General features: G+C 45.4%; 1 protein-coding gene across 1 annotated transcript; it reads left to right on the forward strand.

Annotated features, from left to right (window-relative positions):
- Positions 1-205: 205 nt before the first annotated feature.
- RAC1 (Rac family small GTPase 1) lies at positions 206-14,136 on the forward strand. Its single transcript, XM_050317196.1, has 6 exons — positions 206-366; positions 6,229-6,300; positions 7,636-7,753; positions 11,545-11,607; positions 12,300-12,459; positions 12,606-14,136. The coding sequence occupies exons 1-6, from the start codon at positions 332-334 to the stop codon at positions 12,734-12,736; spliced, it is 579 nt and encodes a 192-aa protein (XP_050173153.1). The 5' UTR covers positions 206-331; the 3' UTR covers positions 12,737-14,136.
- The last annotated feature ends 293 nt before the right edge of the window (positions 14,137-14,429 follow it).

Here is a 14,429-nt window from a genome sequence, read left to right on the forward strand (position 1 = left end):
CGAAGGCCAAGCCTGTGGCCCCTGAGCGGAGCCCGGCCGGGGCCGGCAGCGCTCCCGGGGCCCGGGCCCCGCCGCTGGGCCGGGCTGGACACCCTGCTCGGCAGGGCCGAGCGCAGGGACCGGCCGGGCCCGCTCGGGGCTGGGCCAGCGGCACAGCCCGCTCCGCCCGCGCCCTCTCCCGCAGCCCGGCCAGGCGGGGCCGGATGTGAGCGCGGCCGCCGCTTCCTGCGCCCGCGGCCCGCCCTCTGCTCCCCGCCCTGGGTGGTGCCGCTGCCTCGTCCCCGCTCGCAGGCTCAGGGCGGAGGCGGCCGGCGCTCCCGCAGCAGCCGCCATGCAGGCCATCAAGTGTGTGGTGGTGGGCGACGGGTGAGTGCGAGGGGCCTGTGCCGGGCCGGGCCGGGGCGGTGTCGGGCGGCGGGGCGGGAGCGGCCCCCGGGCCCCGGCGCGGGCTGCGGGCGAGCCCGGCGCGGGGCCGAGGCGCGGCCCGGGGGGAGCGGGGCTGGCCGGGTCCGGGCTGGGGGCCGGGGTCGTGCCGGGGCCGGGGCGGTGTGTGCGGCCCGGGTTGGTGGGTGGGTGGGTGTCGGCCGCGCTTCCCGCCGTGCCGGGGGCGGGGAGGGAAGGGAAGGGAAGGGAAGGGAAGCGGGCGCGGCGGGGCCCGGCGGGAGCGGCACCCGCGGCTGTCCCCGCGCTGGCCCGGCCGTGACCGGACCCTTCCCTGGAGCTGCCGCTGCTTCTGCCCTGCCTTTAATCACCGAATTAATCCAAATGTATAAAAAACCCCAAACAAACTATGTTTTAAATGACATGAGAGATCTAATACTGGTTTGAAATGTCTTTTGTGAAAGTAACAAACTTACTAGGCTTTAGAGCTCGGTTTTTTTAGATCTGACTCTCGCAGTAAAACTGGGTGAAATGGGCTGAGCTCAGAGCAGATCGTAAATGCTTGTGGGCAGAGGCTGCTTTTGTGGCTGCAAACATCTGGTCTTGTAAGGCTCCTGTCTCAAGGAGGCTGATAAGGCACCTGAAATACAAATAGTTAATGATATACTTGTCTGTAAAGAGCTCTTACACCTACAGCATCTAATATGGTGCTACTTGTAAGTGAAGCAAGCTGGGGGTGCTTTTTAGCATCGAGTTAACTCCTAAGTTTAGCAGTTGGATTTCAGTGTGGGGAGTGCTGGAATTGAGGTGAGGAGAGAGTTTGTGTGTTTGCTGTTTCTGAATATTCTCCACGATGCTGTTCCCAAAAACTCAGAGGGATTCTTTCTCTTACTGGATGTCAGAGCTCAGGGGAACATCACAGGCCAGTTGTAAAACAAGACTTGTCTTATGCAGTTTGAGAGGCGTTTTTTCCCTTAGGAGAAACAAAAATCCCAGTGTAGGCTGAGCATAATTGGTATCACAGCAAACTTCTGTAGATGACAGAGGAGTGAAGTGTAGCTATATGGACTTGATACTGTGGTCTGTAATTTCACGTGGTGGTTTAATCTTCAAGTTATTTGTGTGGAGGGTTTTTGATGATTCGTGTTTAATTATGTAGCAGAGTATGGTTGAAAGATAAATTTACTGTGTGACAAACTCGTTTTGACTTGCTAGGTAAGATTTTGAGCAATATGAACAAAAAAGTGGTACCTTGATAAATGAAGAATTTTCACGGTAATGTAATTCTCGATGGCAGATTGGATAACTATGGATTGCTCTTTTGGTTGTATTGATTTTAAACCAAACAAATTTGCTTTTCTGATGTATAATTTTTTAGTTCAGCTGAACTCTGTATTTACAATACCGTAAATAAATGTGATCATCGTGTTTGGGAGGGGCAAAAAGTTCAATCTACTTCCTCCACTAGATTTGAGAACATAAACCAAAAAAACTGTATGATGTTCAGTAATTCATTCAACATAACAGTTCTTTTGGTCATCTGGTTTGTAAACCATCCCACTTCCTAACATATTTGTTATTTTTTGTCTTGCAAATGAAAGTGGTGTAATTCTACCTGAGTTCTCTACATATTTGTGAAAAAAAATACAGTAGTTTAATTTGTTTTCCTTCCTCCTTAGTTCAAAACAAATCTCTCTTTTAAGTTTCCCTTCAGGTATTGCTCATTTTTGGCAGCTCTGTATCATTCTCTGTTCGATGTTTTTAAAAATATTTAACTATTTGTGTGTCGTTTTACTGTTGCTGCTTCAAGAGCTCCAACACTACAGGTATTCTAGGAAATGTGTCATGTTTGGCTTAGATAAGGCCAAAGCTTTGGTGTTCCTGTGAAACAATGCAAGTTAAAGATTTCCTTGTGTAACATAAAACTTGGGTATTGTTTTGTGTCCCCTCCGTAACGATCTGCTGGGAACAAACTAAACAGAGCTCTGGAAGTACCTGTGATTAATTTTTCATTTGTTAATGAGTAGGCTCTTTCTCATATGTAACTCATGCTTGTTCTTAGAGTTTTGGCTGGTGTGTGTTTGGCTAGGAGAGCGTGCCATGTGTGCTGCTGGGGCTGTCCTGTTGTCCCCTTGGTTTTTTCCTCCTCGCTCTGAGGATTGTTTGGGGGAAAATGAAAGGGCAGCTGTTGCTTTGAGCTCTGTGATAGAGAGCAGCAGGAATGTGCAGGACAGATGAGGAGCAGCCGCTCGAGGAACTGCAGGAATTGCTGGTGATTGACACTTGAGAAAAAGCATATGCTGAAGTTATTTTTAGCAGCCTTTGTTTTCCCTCTAAAAAGGCAGCTGTTGAGTGGTATGAAATCTCCAGTCATGTCGTGTAATGTTAGGAGAGTTTGTGTGTTTTGGAGAAATCACCAATTACTGGATGCCATGGAAGTGGTCACACTTCATGCTCTTCTGTAGGCATTTTTTAATTGTAGAAATAACTGCAAGGGCAGTGATTTAGGAGTCCCTCTTTGGAATTCTGCTTCGTCTGAGGCCTTGTGTACTAAAGCCACACTGCATTTGATTTGATGGCTTGTGAGAAGGGGAAGGGGGTGCAGGGTAATTGGCCTTTAATTTGGAATTTAGTGACTTGGTGTTACTGAACTTTTTAGAGTTTTTTTAAAAGTAGTAGCATTGTAAGTCCTGAAGAGCATATTTGGGAGAGGGTGTGTCCGAGTGGTGTGTCACAGAGGGTGTGTCCCACTGCTTATCTGGCAGAGCCGCGTGTAGCTAAACCTACTGTAGCACAAATCCTGAACTCTTGGTCTGAGGGTGGTACTGGAGAAATCTCAGCTGCTGTTCAGTGGTGGAGTGAAGAGCTGAGCAGTTGTGCACCCTGTCTGCCAGACACGTAGTTCATGTGGGGCAGAGAAAGGAAGAAATGGCACAATCAGAGCTTTTTTTGAAGGCTGCCACCTGTTTGCAGATAAAACATGGCTCCAAGCAGCTCCAACGCAGTGGGGAAATTTCATAGAATTTGTTAGTGTATATAAGGCAAGGAATGACAAGATATGTTTTGTTTTCAGCAGTTATTCCATATGTGGTTATATGAGTGTGTTGATTCCTGGTTGCAGCCCAGAACCAGAAAGGGAGTCAGTGCAGTCCTTTGTTAAGGTAGTTTTGTTAAGCATTTGAAGCTGGATTTCTGTAGGCCATGTTTTTAATGACAGTCAAATGTTGCTGGTTTCATTTATGTAATAGTGGGTGGACAGAGCTGTGATTAAGTAGTTGCTAGAAATCTTATGACTAATCTTGGTGTTATTTTAGTTTCTTAGTCTCAGCCTTCATGTGCAAAGATTTAAATTTTGCCAAACATTTTGAATGCTCTTCAGGGGAGTTGCTTTGATACAGAAGTTAGAACTCTTAAAAAGTTGATAAAGCACTTAGGGGATGTACTTTATAAAGGTAGGCATTAGTGTTTATTTTTAAGACCGGTGACCACAATGATCTGATTCGTGGGGCAGTGGGCCAAAAGGCAAGGAAAGCAGGAAACCTGCATGGAGCAAGTCTGAAACAGGGTTGTTGGACGTGTTTTTTCTTGTTTAAATGACTCTGGCTGATTGGTGCTGCAGAAACACACTACAGGCACTTCTGAGCTTGGAATGAAATCTCTCACCACCTTCCTGGCTGTTGTGATTAGCCAGAGCACCCTCACCAGTCCCAGTGCAAAGTGAGCAAAGGAGCCTGGGTGCAGAGAAAAGTTCTTGATCTGCTACTGAAAACGCTGAGTTCAACGTGAATTTGGTAGAAGCTAAAATTACCTGTAATGAACTAACTGGAAAATGAAGGCGTCAGACCAAACAGGTTCTGGGAGCGTGAGAACGTCTCTGCAGCGCAAGAAATTTCCCACAGCGCTTGGCTCTTGCTCCTCTCGGGATCTTGAAGGTTTTCCCGGTTGTCCTTTGTGAGCTGGCCCAGTGTAGCTGCCTGGACTGTGTTGTGAGAGCAGTTCAGCAGCACATCCAAACTGATCTAACTCACCAGCAGGCAGCTAAAATAGCAAGTTGTCCTTATGGGGGAGGAATAACTTTCCTTCCCTCCCTGTTCTGGCTTGTTGCAGTCAGGGAGTGCTGGTGCAGGAGCTGAGATGGGCTCTCCTCTCTTGACAGCTGTTAAATAGGTATCTGCGGGGTGAGCTGCTCCCCATTCTTTCCCACAGAAGTCTTTAAAGGGTAAATCCATCTTCTGCTGCTGAGCACAAGTGTATCTCAAGCCTGTTACTACAGGGAAATGTTCAGAGATTCTACTTAACGAGAACAGAATTAAATGTCCCCTTTTATGTTGTTATTATAGCTTGGTAAGAGTGCATGCTGAAAGGGAAAAAGGCTCAGGCTGTGCAAGGAGGTGAAAAACAGGGTGGAAAACTGCATGGTATGATCAGGGAGAGTTGCAGCAGATGGGGTGTTATGGTAGGCATTGGCTCAGAAACATAGAACAAATTACAGTTAAAAATGGGCATGTAAGACAAAATTCCAGCTGGTTTTGCACACTGAAGCAACTCTTCCATAGCTCATCGTTTAGGGTGATGTTGTCAGATGCTGCTGTCAAATGCCTTCTTGGGCTAATGCAGCATGGAACTGCTGGGAGTTCAGCAGAGAGACCTGTTAGAGAGCGAGCTGTGACTTAAGGTTGTGACAAAGCTCAAATTTACGTGTGACAGATTTAGTTCAGGAGGCTCGTGAGTCAAACCTGATGCTCATAGCGAGATCGCAGTGTAGGTGCAGTTTGGTTCCAGAGTTACTGCTGACTTGGAGCAGATCACTGTGGTGATAAAACATCTGCAAGACAATGCAGTTTTCCTTGCAGGGAGCTTGTCTGGTCAGGAGGAGGGATGGGGCTGCAAGGCTCTGGTACCCTTGGAGGAACTGTTGCATGCTCACCCCTGGAATCTCTCACACTCTTAAGGATTATGCGAGTGGGCAGCCTGCAAGGGAAGCCTGCACTGCCAGGAACACTCTTTGCAGAGTCTGTTTGAAAAAAATTTCAAGTTTTCCAACTGCAACAAAAAATTCAGAGGTGTCATTAATGTGATGTTTGACTCCTGATAAGATGTGGGGAGGAGGGTGGAGAGGGAAGGGTTTGGCTGCCAGACTTGTGAAAGGAACCTTGTCCTGCCCCCATTTGAGGCTGTTGAGAATCAGATCAGTAGGGAAGGGTTTGGCGTTCCAGGTTTTCCAGTAGTGGAGTGTGATTTATCTGTAAATCAGTTCATGAAATGTTTGAATAGTTGGTGAATGCACATGGGGAGTCACTTTGCAATAGCAATAAATAACGTGGGGATCATCATTTGTATTTGTGCCTTAAATACTCAAAAGTAAAGATGTGTTGAGAAATTATGCTTTTCAACCTTTCTTTAACTTTACTTATGTGCAAGTATGCTGTTTTCTGGAAAAGATAACACTTTTGGAATTATGTAAAGGGTATCTGGAAATACTTCTCATTTTTTTTCAGTTTCAGGGAGTTGGAGTAAGGCATGAGAATACATGGGTTATCACTCAGGTGACCAGCAGATGTTAGTAGTCTTATTAATACTTGTGTTTGGCTTTTTGTGTCTAAACATTTACAAAATGTGGTCATTTATGACTTCACAAAATGGATGCTTATATGAGGTGTGTTTTCATGGCCAGTTATCTTCAGGCTGCAGTCTGTCAGCTGGTTTCCTGCCTGGTGACTGCTGACACTCCTCTGGTGACAGGTCCTGAGGTGACTGGGTGTAATCAGTCTTCTTCCTGTCGAAGGAATATGGTCTCTCTTTCCTGGGGGTGAATGTGTTTTACATGTGAACTTTCTGTTTCTGCAGTGCTGTAGGTAAGACATGCCTGCTCATCAGCTACACAACCAATGCTTTTCCTGGAGAGTACATACCCACCGTGTAAGTACTTTAAATACCTCGTTTCTCTCCACTTCTCTGTGCCCACTGCCACTCCAGATTCCTTACCTGAATTGTTTGAGTTGCCTGCAAGTGCCCCTCAGTTTCATCTGAAATGTTTAGCTGAGTATCCAGCTGTGTGTAGGGAGAAGCACTTGGGGCTTTTGCTGCTTAGCCCAGTCACACCAGAGCTCGTTCATGGTCCCTCAGTTCTGGCTCCCTCTGCCCTGGCTGAACAGGGACGAACACTTGCTGACATTTTATCAGATGTTGTTCTCTTTTAAAATAGTGTTTCTGTCATTAATGCCATTCATTATAAGCAGTCCCAAGGCTGAACAGCTTGTAAAACATCAAATCCTAGTCAGGAATAGTTGGCTTGCATGGCTGGAGATTTTTTGTTTGTTTGTTCTCTCCACTTTTTGTGCTGCTGCCAATGCTGTGCTAAGCCAGCCACAGCTCTGGAGCTCCTCGGGCGAGGCTGTGGAGTCTCGTTTATTTTGGTGCTTCCCATTCCCTTTCCCGGGCGGGTTTGTTGGTATCGGAATTAGTGCAGTTCTCTTTCCGAGGGCCTGCTGGGGGCAGGTGTTTTATACACAAGCAGCCTCTTTGCCCTTTTCCGATATTTCTATATTTTGATGACTTTTTCAGATAACCAAATACATTCTAAAGAGATGTACCGATGACTTTTGTTACCTGGCCGAGGCCTTGTTGCCTCAGTTACTCATCTTTGGTTTTTTTTTGGTCTTAAATTCAGATTTTTGCATTACAGTGTCTTGTGTTCCCAGTGAATGTGGTTGAGCCTTAACGAGTCATTAAAACCTTTGCACTCACAGTACTGATGAGATAAAAACGATGCCTCCACTGGCCCCTGGTTATTGGCTTTGACACTTCGTTGGAGGGGGTTTTGATTAGCAGGATTAATAAGCTTTTCTCTTACCTGCTCCTGTCATTACGGATTCCTTGGTTGCTGCTCACGTATCTTTTATTCTAAATCTTACAACATGAAACAGATGAACTTGCTGAACGTCCCACTAAGGCTGGAAAGTGCTTGCTAAGTACATCACCTCTTTCCTCTGCCCACTGGGATTAACGCTTCCCTTGGAAGAGCCGTGACAGGGATGACTCCTGCTCAGCCTGGACCAAGTTTGCTGTGCATATTTTTTTATTCCATTACCCAATACCAGCCTCGTTATTTAAAGAGCAGCTTTACTGTCTCTGGGGAGCAGAAGGATGCAATAAACTTCTTCCCTAGTTTCCCCAGTTAAGCCTCTGTGAGGAAGTCCTTGGGTGCCTTATTTTACTGCCAACTAATGCAGCCAACTCTCTGTTTGTTTTCAGTTTTGACAACTACTCTGCCAATGTAATGGTTGATGGCAAACCGGTCAATCTGGGTTTATGGGACACAGCTGGTCAAGAGGACTATGACAGACTACGTCCACTCTCCTACCCACAAACAGTAAGGATGCACTGTGAAACCTCAGAGAGTCTCAGCAGCTTCGGCTGCCACAAAGGATTTGTCTTTTTGAACAACAGGCCAGCATTGTCTCACCTGGAGTTGTATTGCAGGCTCCTTTCCTTCACTTGCTGTAGCTGTAATTTATAACCTTTTATGTGTGTACAGTTCTACAAAAGTTAAAAAAACTTGCGTGGTTGTGTATCTGTGTGCCCTGGAACTTGCTGGCATTTGTGTAGTTGCAGCCTCAGAATCAGCCAGAATGTTTGATTTAAAAGGAAAGAGAAAAAAACACCCCAAAACAAACACAAAACCCTCTTGGTGAATAGTCCCATCAGCCAGGCCATTGATTCCAAGGTTAGCCTGCCTGCCAAAAGCAGGGTTTGTTTTAGTTTTTAGGCACGTTTTGGCTGCAACCTGACACTGTCACTGCTAAGCACTTGATATTGTTCAGCCTCTGAAGATGTTCTACGTGTGAAAGAGGCAGCACTGAATGAAGAGATTATTGGTATTGACAGAGGCCCAGCGTTCCAATGCACTTGAGCCCGTGGCTATTTCATGCCTTACTGTAGTTTGTGCTGTAACGTGGGTACAAATGTGCTTCTGTCTTCCCTGTTTGCAGCTGGTTAAGTCCTTCCTGCATCCTGCATCTTTCCCTGTTTAGGGAAAACGCTGAAGGGATCTGCTCTCTTCCTTCCAGTGCAACCTGAGCTACAGCTAACCTTTGTAGAGGCTGGTTTTCCAACCTCTTTAGAGCAGTGATTTTTACCAGGTGGAGCTGTGCTACAAGTAAAGAAAGGGTAACTTGCAGGGGTTTTTTGGCATTGATTACTGTTGTTGTTACCTGTCAAATATGTGTTCAGTGCTAGCAATGTAAAATGCAACATTGTTCCACTTACCTGCAGCATAACTGCTCTCTTGAGTAATGTGGATCTTATTTAAGGAACTCTGGTGCTATTTTTAGTAAACTGCCTTCATTCACGATTTTCCCTAATTCACTGCTCACTAACTCTTACAGTTGTTAAGCTTTCCCCTCAGTAACAATACCCATGATGGATGTGAACCTGCCAGTTGTGGGCAGCTGTAGTTGAAATGCAGAAATACCTGTCTCTCCTGGGAAGAGAGACAATGGAAAGCTGCTTTCCTCTAATACTTACATATTTTTAGGATAATTAAAGCCTCATCTTCGCTTAATTTTTCCTAAATAAAAGTATTTTCTAAAAAGTATCTCAGGGAAGAAAGAGGTTTGTTGAAAGATACTTAGTAGTGTGAGAAAGTCGAGTTGTGAGGGAACAGACTGTTCCTGCCCTGTGACAAAGGGGCAGAATGCACGTGCCTGTCTGCAGCTTGCTGAGTGACTGTGACTTTCTGGTGGACTGCAAAAGAATTCCATGTCCATCTGGTGGAGAAAACGTCTTCTGTTCAAGCAGGTATAACTGTTAAGTACAGGTCTGAAGTACTCTCAGTTATTGAGATTATTGCTTTGCAGCAGAAAATGAAGCAGGGGGGTAAGTCTTGAACTTCTAGTGAAGCAATCTGCAGATTTTAGCCTCGTGCAGTGTGAGATTCATCACCCCCACGAAACTGCCAAAAAAGCACAGAGGAAGAGAACAGAGAACAGTGGTGCTGATGAAGCCTGACCTTTTTTTAGGATGTGTGTTCAGCCTCTCTCTTCCTTCACTGGGCTATTTAAAACTCACCCCCTGCGTGTTCTTTGTGCCCCCTTTCCCTGTCTGTGCACCTGAACTGTGCTCTGGGCAGGGTGAGAGCAGCAGGTGGTGGTTACTTGGGCAGTGTGTGTTGGGATCAGCCACCCAGCAGCACCAGCTGGGAACTTCCCAGTGAGGGCTTTGCATTAATCTGTATTTTTTCCCCTTACTCATATTTTTATTCCTTAAAATAAACAGGAATTTATCACCTCCTGCTGAATTTATCCCAGATCTACCAGTGTTTCCAAATACTTGGGGAAGGAAATTGGGACAGAATAAGTTCACCTTGTTTCTTCAGGGGACCAAACCAAAAAGCAGTTGTTAGTAGGAGGCTCTGCAGGGGAGGTTTGCCCTGGCAGTGGTTTCTGGGAAGGTGTGGCTGTCCTGGGTGCAGGGAGTTGGTTGTGCTGGTTACAGGGCAGCGTCTCTCTTAAGAAGAAAATCCACCCTGAGAACATCTGTGAGCACAAATTGCTGACTGAGAACGTTTTCCCTTAAATCCATTTGAGGAGTAACTTTATCTCCTACTGTTATTAGGTTGGAGGAACCAATGGTAAGAATATACATTCCAGTCTGACAGATGAACCTATTGCCGTATGTAAAACTTTAAATAAACCTCAGTTCCAAGTTCTGTCATCTTGTCTTGCTTATGATAGTGATAAATTGGCCCCTATTTTTTGAACAACTACTTTTCTTGGAACTATCAGATTCCTAGATGTGAGAAGTCTGTTATCAAATTTTCTTTATATGGCTAAGATGAAATATTTTCTTACAAATAAATAGCTTTTCCTACTTAAGATTGGTAGTGTGCAAGACACCTGAGATCTCCCAGTAATTCCTGGTGGTTACAGCACACCTTTTGATCTCTGGAGCTAGTAAAGGAGAGAGTCTGCGTGATGTGCAGCACTTGAGTCACCACAAACCTGCAAAAGTGGAAAACAGAAGTAGTGGCCATAGTATCACATTATTTGATGTTGTTTCTTTCTTCTTCTGGGACGCTGCTACGGAAACTTGGGGTGATGCATGAACAACTGGGTTGCAAGTGCTTAGCAGTGCAGATGTGAGCTGCTGACCTAACAAATGCCTTGAAATGCAGCCCAATCAACTAACCCTGCAATGCCTGATTCTGTAACGCGGGTGGGACCGGAGTAAGGTCGGATGCAGAGGTAGGTTGGGGAAAGTCGGGGTCGTTTGAGAGACAGTGGATGAGTTTTGGGTCGTAGAGCGAGACTAACCTTCATCAGCACAGAGACACGAACCTGGGGGTTGTTCTGAGTGCTTGCAGACTGCAGTGTGTCAGCAGGGAAGCTCCTTGTTTTCTGAAGTGTGTCCTGCAGTTACATAAACACGCTCTGAAATGTTTTTACCTGCTCAGAATCTTCTGCCTTCACTTGAAAAGCGACACGTGCAAGATCCCCAAAAAACACCTGTTTTTCTTTTTGCCATCACTTTATTTAGAAAGGAAAGGAGGGAGCTTTGAGATTTTCTTTTAATGCCCTTCTTAATCCTAATGTAGTTATAGAGAAATTCTGAAATCTTTTTTATACTGACATTCAGCAGTGAAGTTTTACAAGAGGTTCTGAGGAAGCTTTACAAGATTCTTCTGATTTGGGCATGGAAGTAATAATTGTAGAAATTCTCATGTAATTTTTTTCCCCCATTCCATACTGTACACTTGGCCTTTGCAATTTAAGAGTACTTTAGAGTTGTATATTGATAGTTAACACTTTGCAGCATCCAATGCTGATGAGTTCCCTGTCAGTGAAGAAGAAATGACATTTAGAGGAAAAAACCCCGTGCAAGGCAGCGATGTTGTGTCCCAGTTGCTGGCTACTGCAATAGCTGATTATAAATTTGACTGCAATCTATTTGTTGTTTGTTTTCCCCCCTCTTTGGGGCTGCCTGGGAGAGGATTTCCCGCCGGGAAAGCTCCCTCTGATTGTCCCGTGCAGCTCTATCGCTGACCTTGCTGTTGCAAGTGTGACAGAGCTGACAGTGTGACAGAGGTACTGGGGATATCAGCCTGTTCAGGAGAGCTTACAGTCATGTCTCTGCTGGGCTGACTGCTGTCAACTTGTTTTGTAGGATGTCTTCTTAATCTGCTTCTCCCTCGTGAGCCCAGCATCCTTTGAAAATGTCCGTGCTAAGGTAAGGATGAGCTGGGACTGCTTTATGTCTGAATGTTCATATTCTGTTTACTTTCCAACAGAGGTAGAAAATTATTAGGTGCTTCTTTTTTTTTAATTGTTGACAGGCACTGTGAAATGTCTTTTGAAAAGGCAGAAATGGATTTGCCTCCCTTGTGAGTCATGGAAATTCAGGGCACATGAAACACTCCAAGTATGAGTTGTTCCTTGATGCATTGATGGGGTAACAGTTATCTAAGAGTGTTCAGTCAACAAGGTGCTGAGATCACAAACAGCGGTTTGTGATCCTTCAGTACAATTAAAAAGTTTAAGAACAAATGCCTGTAAAAAGCAGGTTGATGGCACTTGTTCCTTCCATCAGCATCGTTCCAGCACGTGCCCTGTGAGTGTTGCAGCGTTTCGTGTTCGTGGGCAGCTCAGCTGCTCAGCACGTGGAGGGGTCTCCGTGGGCAAGGGTCAGGGTTCTTCTGGTGTGGGAGGAAAATACAGCCCTTAATGGGGTGCATTTTTAAAACATGGAAGTCGCTGTTGGCTTCATTAACAACCTTAACCTGTTCTGATCCTGCCCTGATGGATCCTGGTGCTCCCCTTCACTGACTGACCCAGGAAGGACTGTGAGCCTTCCAGGGGTGACAGTCGAGGGCCTCTGTGGAAATCTGCCCCCACACAAGAGACACTCTTTTGTTTTTGCAGTGGTACCCTGAGGTGAGGCACCATTGTCCCAACACCCCCATCATTCTCGTGGGCACCAAACTCGACCTGCGGGATGACAAGGACACCATTGAGAAGCTGAAGGAGAAGAAGCTGACTCCCATCACCTACCCACAGGGCCTTGCTATGGCCAAAGAGATCGGTAGGAGCCTCTGGGGTGGTTTTTGGCTGCAGCTGGATTTTGTTTGCGAAAGAAGCTGTACCTTAATCAAATTAACTGCCTGGCCTTTGGTGTGGGGTCAGCTTTGTGTGGGAAACTGCTTTGTAACTGGGCCTTTGCTTCCCCAGGCGCAGTGAAATACCTGGAATGCTCAGCACTTACGCAGAGAGGCCTCAAGACAGTGTTTGATGAAGCCATTCGAGCAGTGCTGTGCCCCCCTCCTGTAAAGAAGAGGAAGAGAAAATGTCTGCTGCTGTAAACATCCCCCTCCCCCACCCCATCAACCCAGTGCTTTGCTCAAACAATGAAGCATTCACATGCCAAGTTTTTCTGTTATAAATTAGTTCTCTACCATAAATTTTGACAATTTCATGGTTTCATTTGTTTAAAGTATGATCGTTACCTTGCATTCTTCTAAGAGCAAACTCTTGAAAACACACCTATGTGAAGCCTTATTTTTAAAATCCTCTTCTTGCTCAATTAAGTGTTGCCAAACTTATCTGCTGAACTAAGTTGCTTTGTTGTGCTACGAACACTAAGCACTAAACCGTTTTTTAAAGATTCTTCTTGAAAATGACTCTAATTTCTGGTAGGAGATGCGAAATCTTTCTAGTTTTTCACAGTAACAGTACCGGGACCGAGCAGAGCACTGCGCTCGGCCGTGTTTTGTTATTCCATGTTTTCTCAGTGCAGCCGTTGCCTGGGGGTGGGTGTTGAACCCCAACCCAGGCAGTGACTGACACCCCTGAGTCACAGTGTAAATGCTTTATCATTGGTAAGGGCTTGGTTGCAATCTAGTTCTTGCTGCTGTGATTTAAAAAAAAATAAATAACTATTCTTACTGACGTGTATCTAGTCCTTTTGACAGCATTGTGTTGTGATGGATAAATGGAGTTTTTGGGTTGGATCAGACAATAGTGCCAGACAGTATTTGACACTGTACAGATGACTTACACTACACTGCCAGGGTAGCTCAGCCACCATTTTCCCAGAGGTGCAGTAGTGGAGAGAGGTTGGTGTTCGTAGGTAAATTCCTTTGAATTTCAAGTAGGGCATTCATGTAGGTTCAGTTCTGGACCAGTCATTCCCACTTATATGTAGTAAATGCTTTTCTTGTAGAATCTCTTCTTACAGAGCAATATAACTTGTATTTTAAAAACCTTTCTGATGATAGAAATTTGCTTTCTTTTTCTTTTATAGAGTAGAATGTTCAAGCATATCCTCATTTTCCCATTATTTCTGACCCAGTAAGTTATGCTTTCTGAGCTTTTAGTCTATTAACTAGGTGTAAAAATCATGTGAAGCAGCTTTAGACATTTTAGTAATTTTTATATTTTAAACCTCTTGTAAACGACAAACCTTCTCAAGTGTCACTATTTGCAAGATCCCCCCCAGTGTAACATGACTAATGCAGCCAAGTGTTCTCTGTCACTCCGTGTGCAGCATAGATTGTAACGGTAACGGGTCTGTGAGGTTCTGTAATTAGTGCTAATGTTCTGTACCTTCGAAACTGGCAGGAATACGATGTTGAACTACACCCTTTCAACCACTAAAGCAAAATTTAAAAGTTGCAAAATTGTGAAGTTTTTACATTGATCTTTTGCTAATGCGATTAGCAGAATGTTTTGCATGTAAGAATTAATAAATCCTTCAATCACACTTGTGGTGATGTTTGAGTTTCTGAGCACGTGTCTCATTCTTGTCCTCTGCTCGTGTCTCCTCAGGCCGTGTGTGCAAACCAGAGCCTGTCAGGGCTGCTCTGGGAACCTGAATTGAACACAGCACTTGGCAGCAGTTCTGCAGAGGCCCTGCACTCTCCCTGCAGTTGTTACAGCTCCTGCTGCTGCTTGGGCAGTGGTTCAAAGCTGCTGGGGCAGGATCTCCGTTCCACTCCACTGTCTGCAAACAAAAGTGCTTTTCCTTTCAAACTGTTACAGTTTGTGCTTAAATGC

The sequence above is a fragment of the Myiozetetes cayanensis genome, unplaced genomic scaffold (assembly GCF_022539395.1).
Source record: "Myiozetetes cayanensis isolate MyiCay16 unplaced genomic scaffold, myiCay2020 scf20-37, whole genome shotgun sequence".
Taxonomy (NCBI): Eukaryota; Metazoa; Chordata; class Aves; order Passeriformes; family Tyrannidae; genus Myiozetetes; species Myiozetetes cayanensis.

Bases quoted from the DNA above. Each gene is read 5' to 3' on its own strand.
- RAC1 (XM_050317196.1), top strand. From the start codon at position 332: ATGCAGGCCATCAAGTGTGTGGTGGTGGGCGACGG. The intron at 11,608-12,299 runs GTAAGGATGAGC...TTGTTTTTGCAG, and splicing joins TTGAAAATGTCCGTGCTAAG to TGGTACCCTGAGGTGAGGCA. The intron at 12,460-12,605 runs GTAGGAGCCTCT...TTGCTTCCCCAG, and splicing joins TGCTATGGCCAAAGAGATCG to GCGCAGTGAAATACCTGGAA.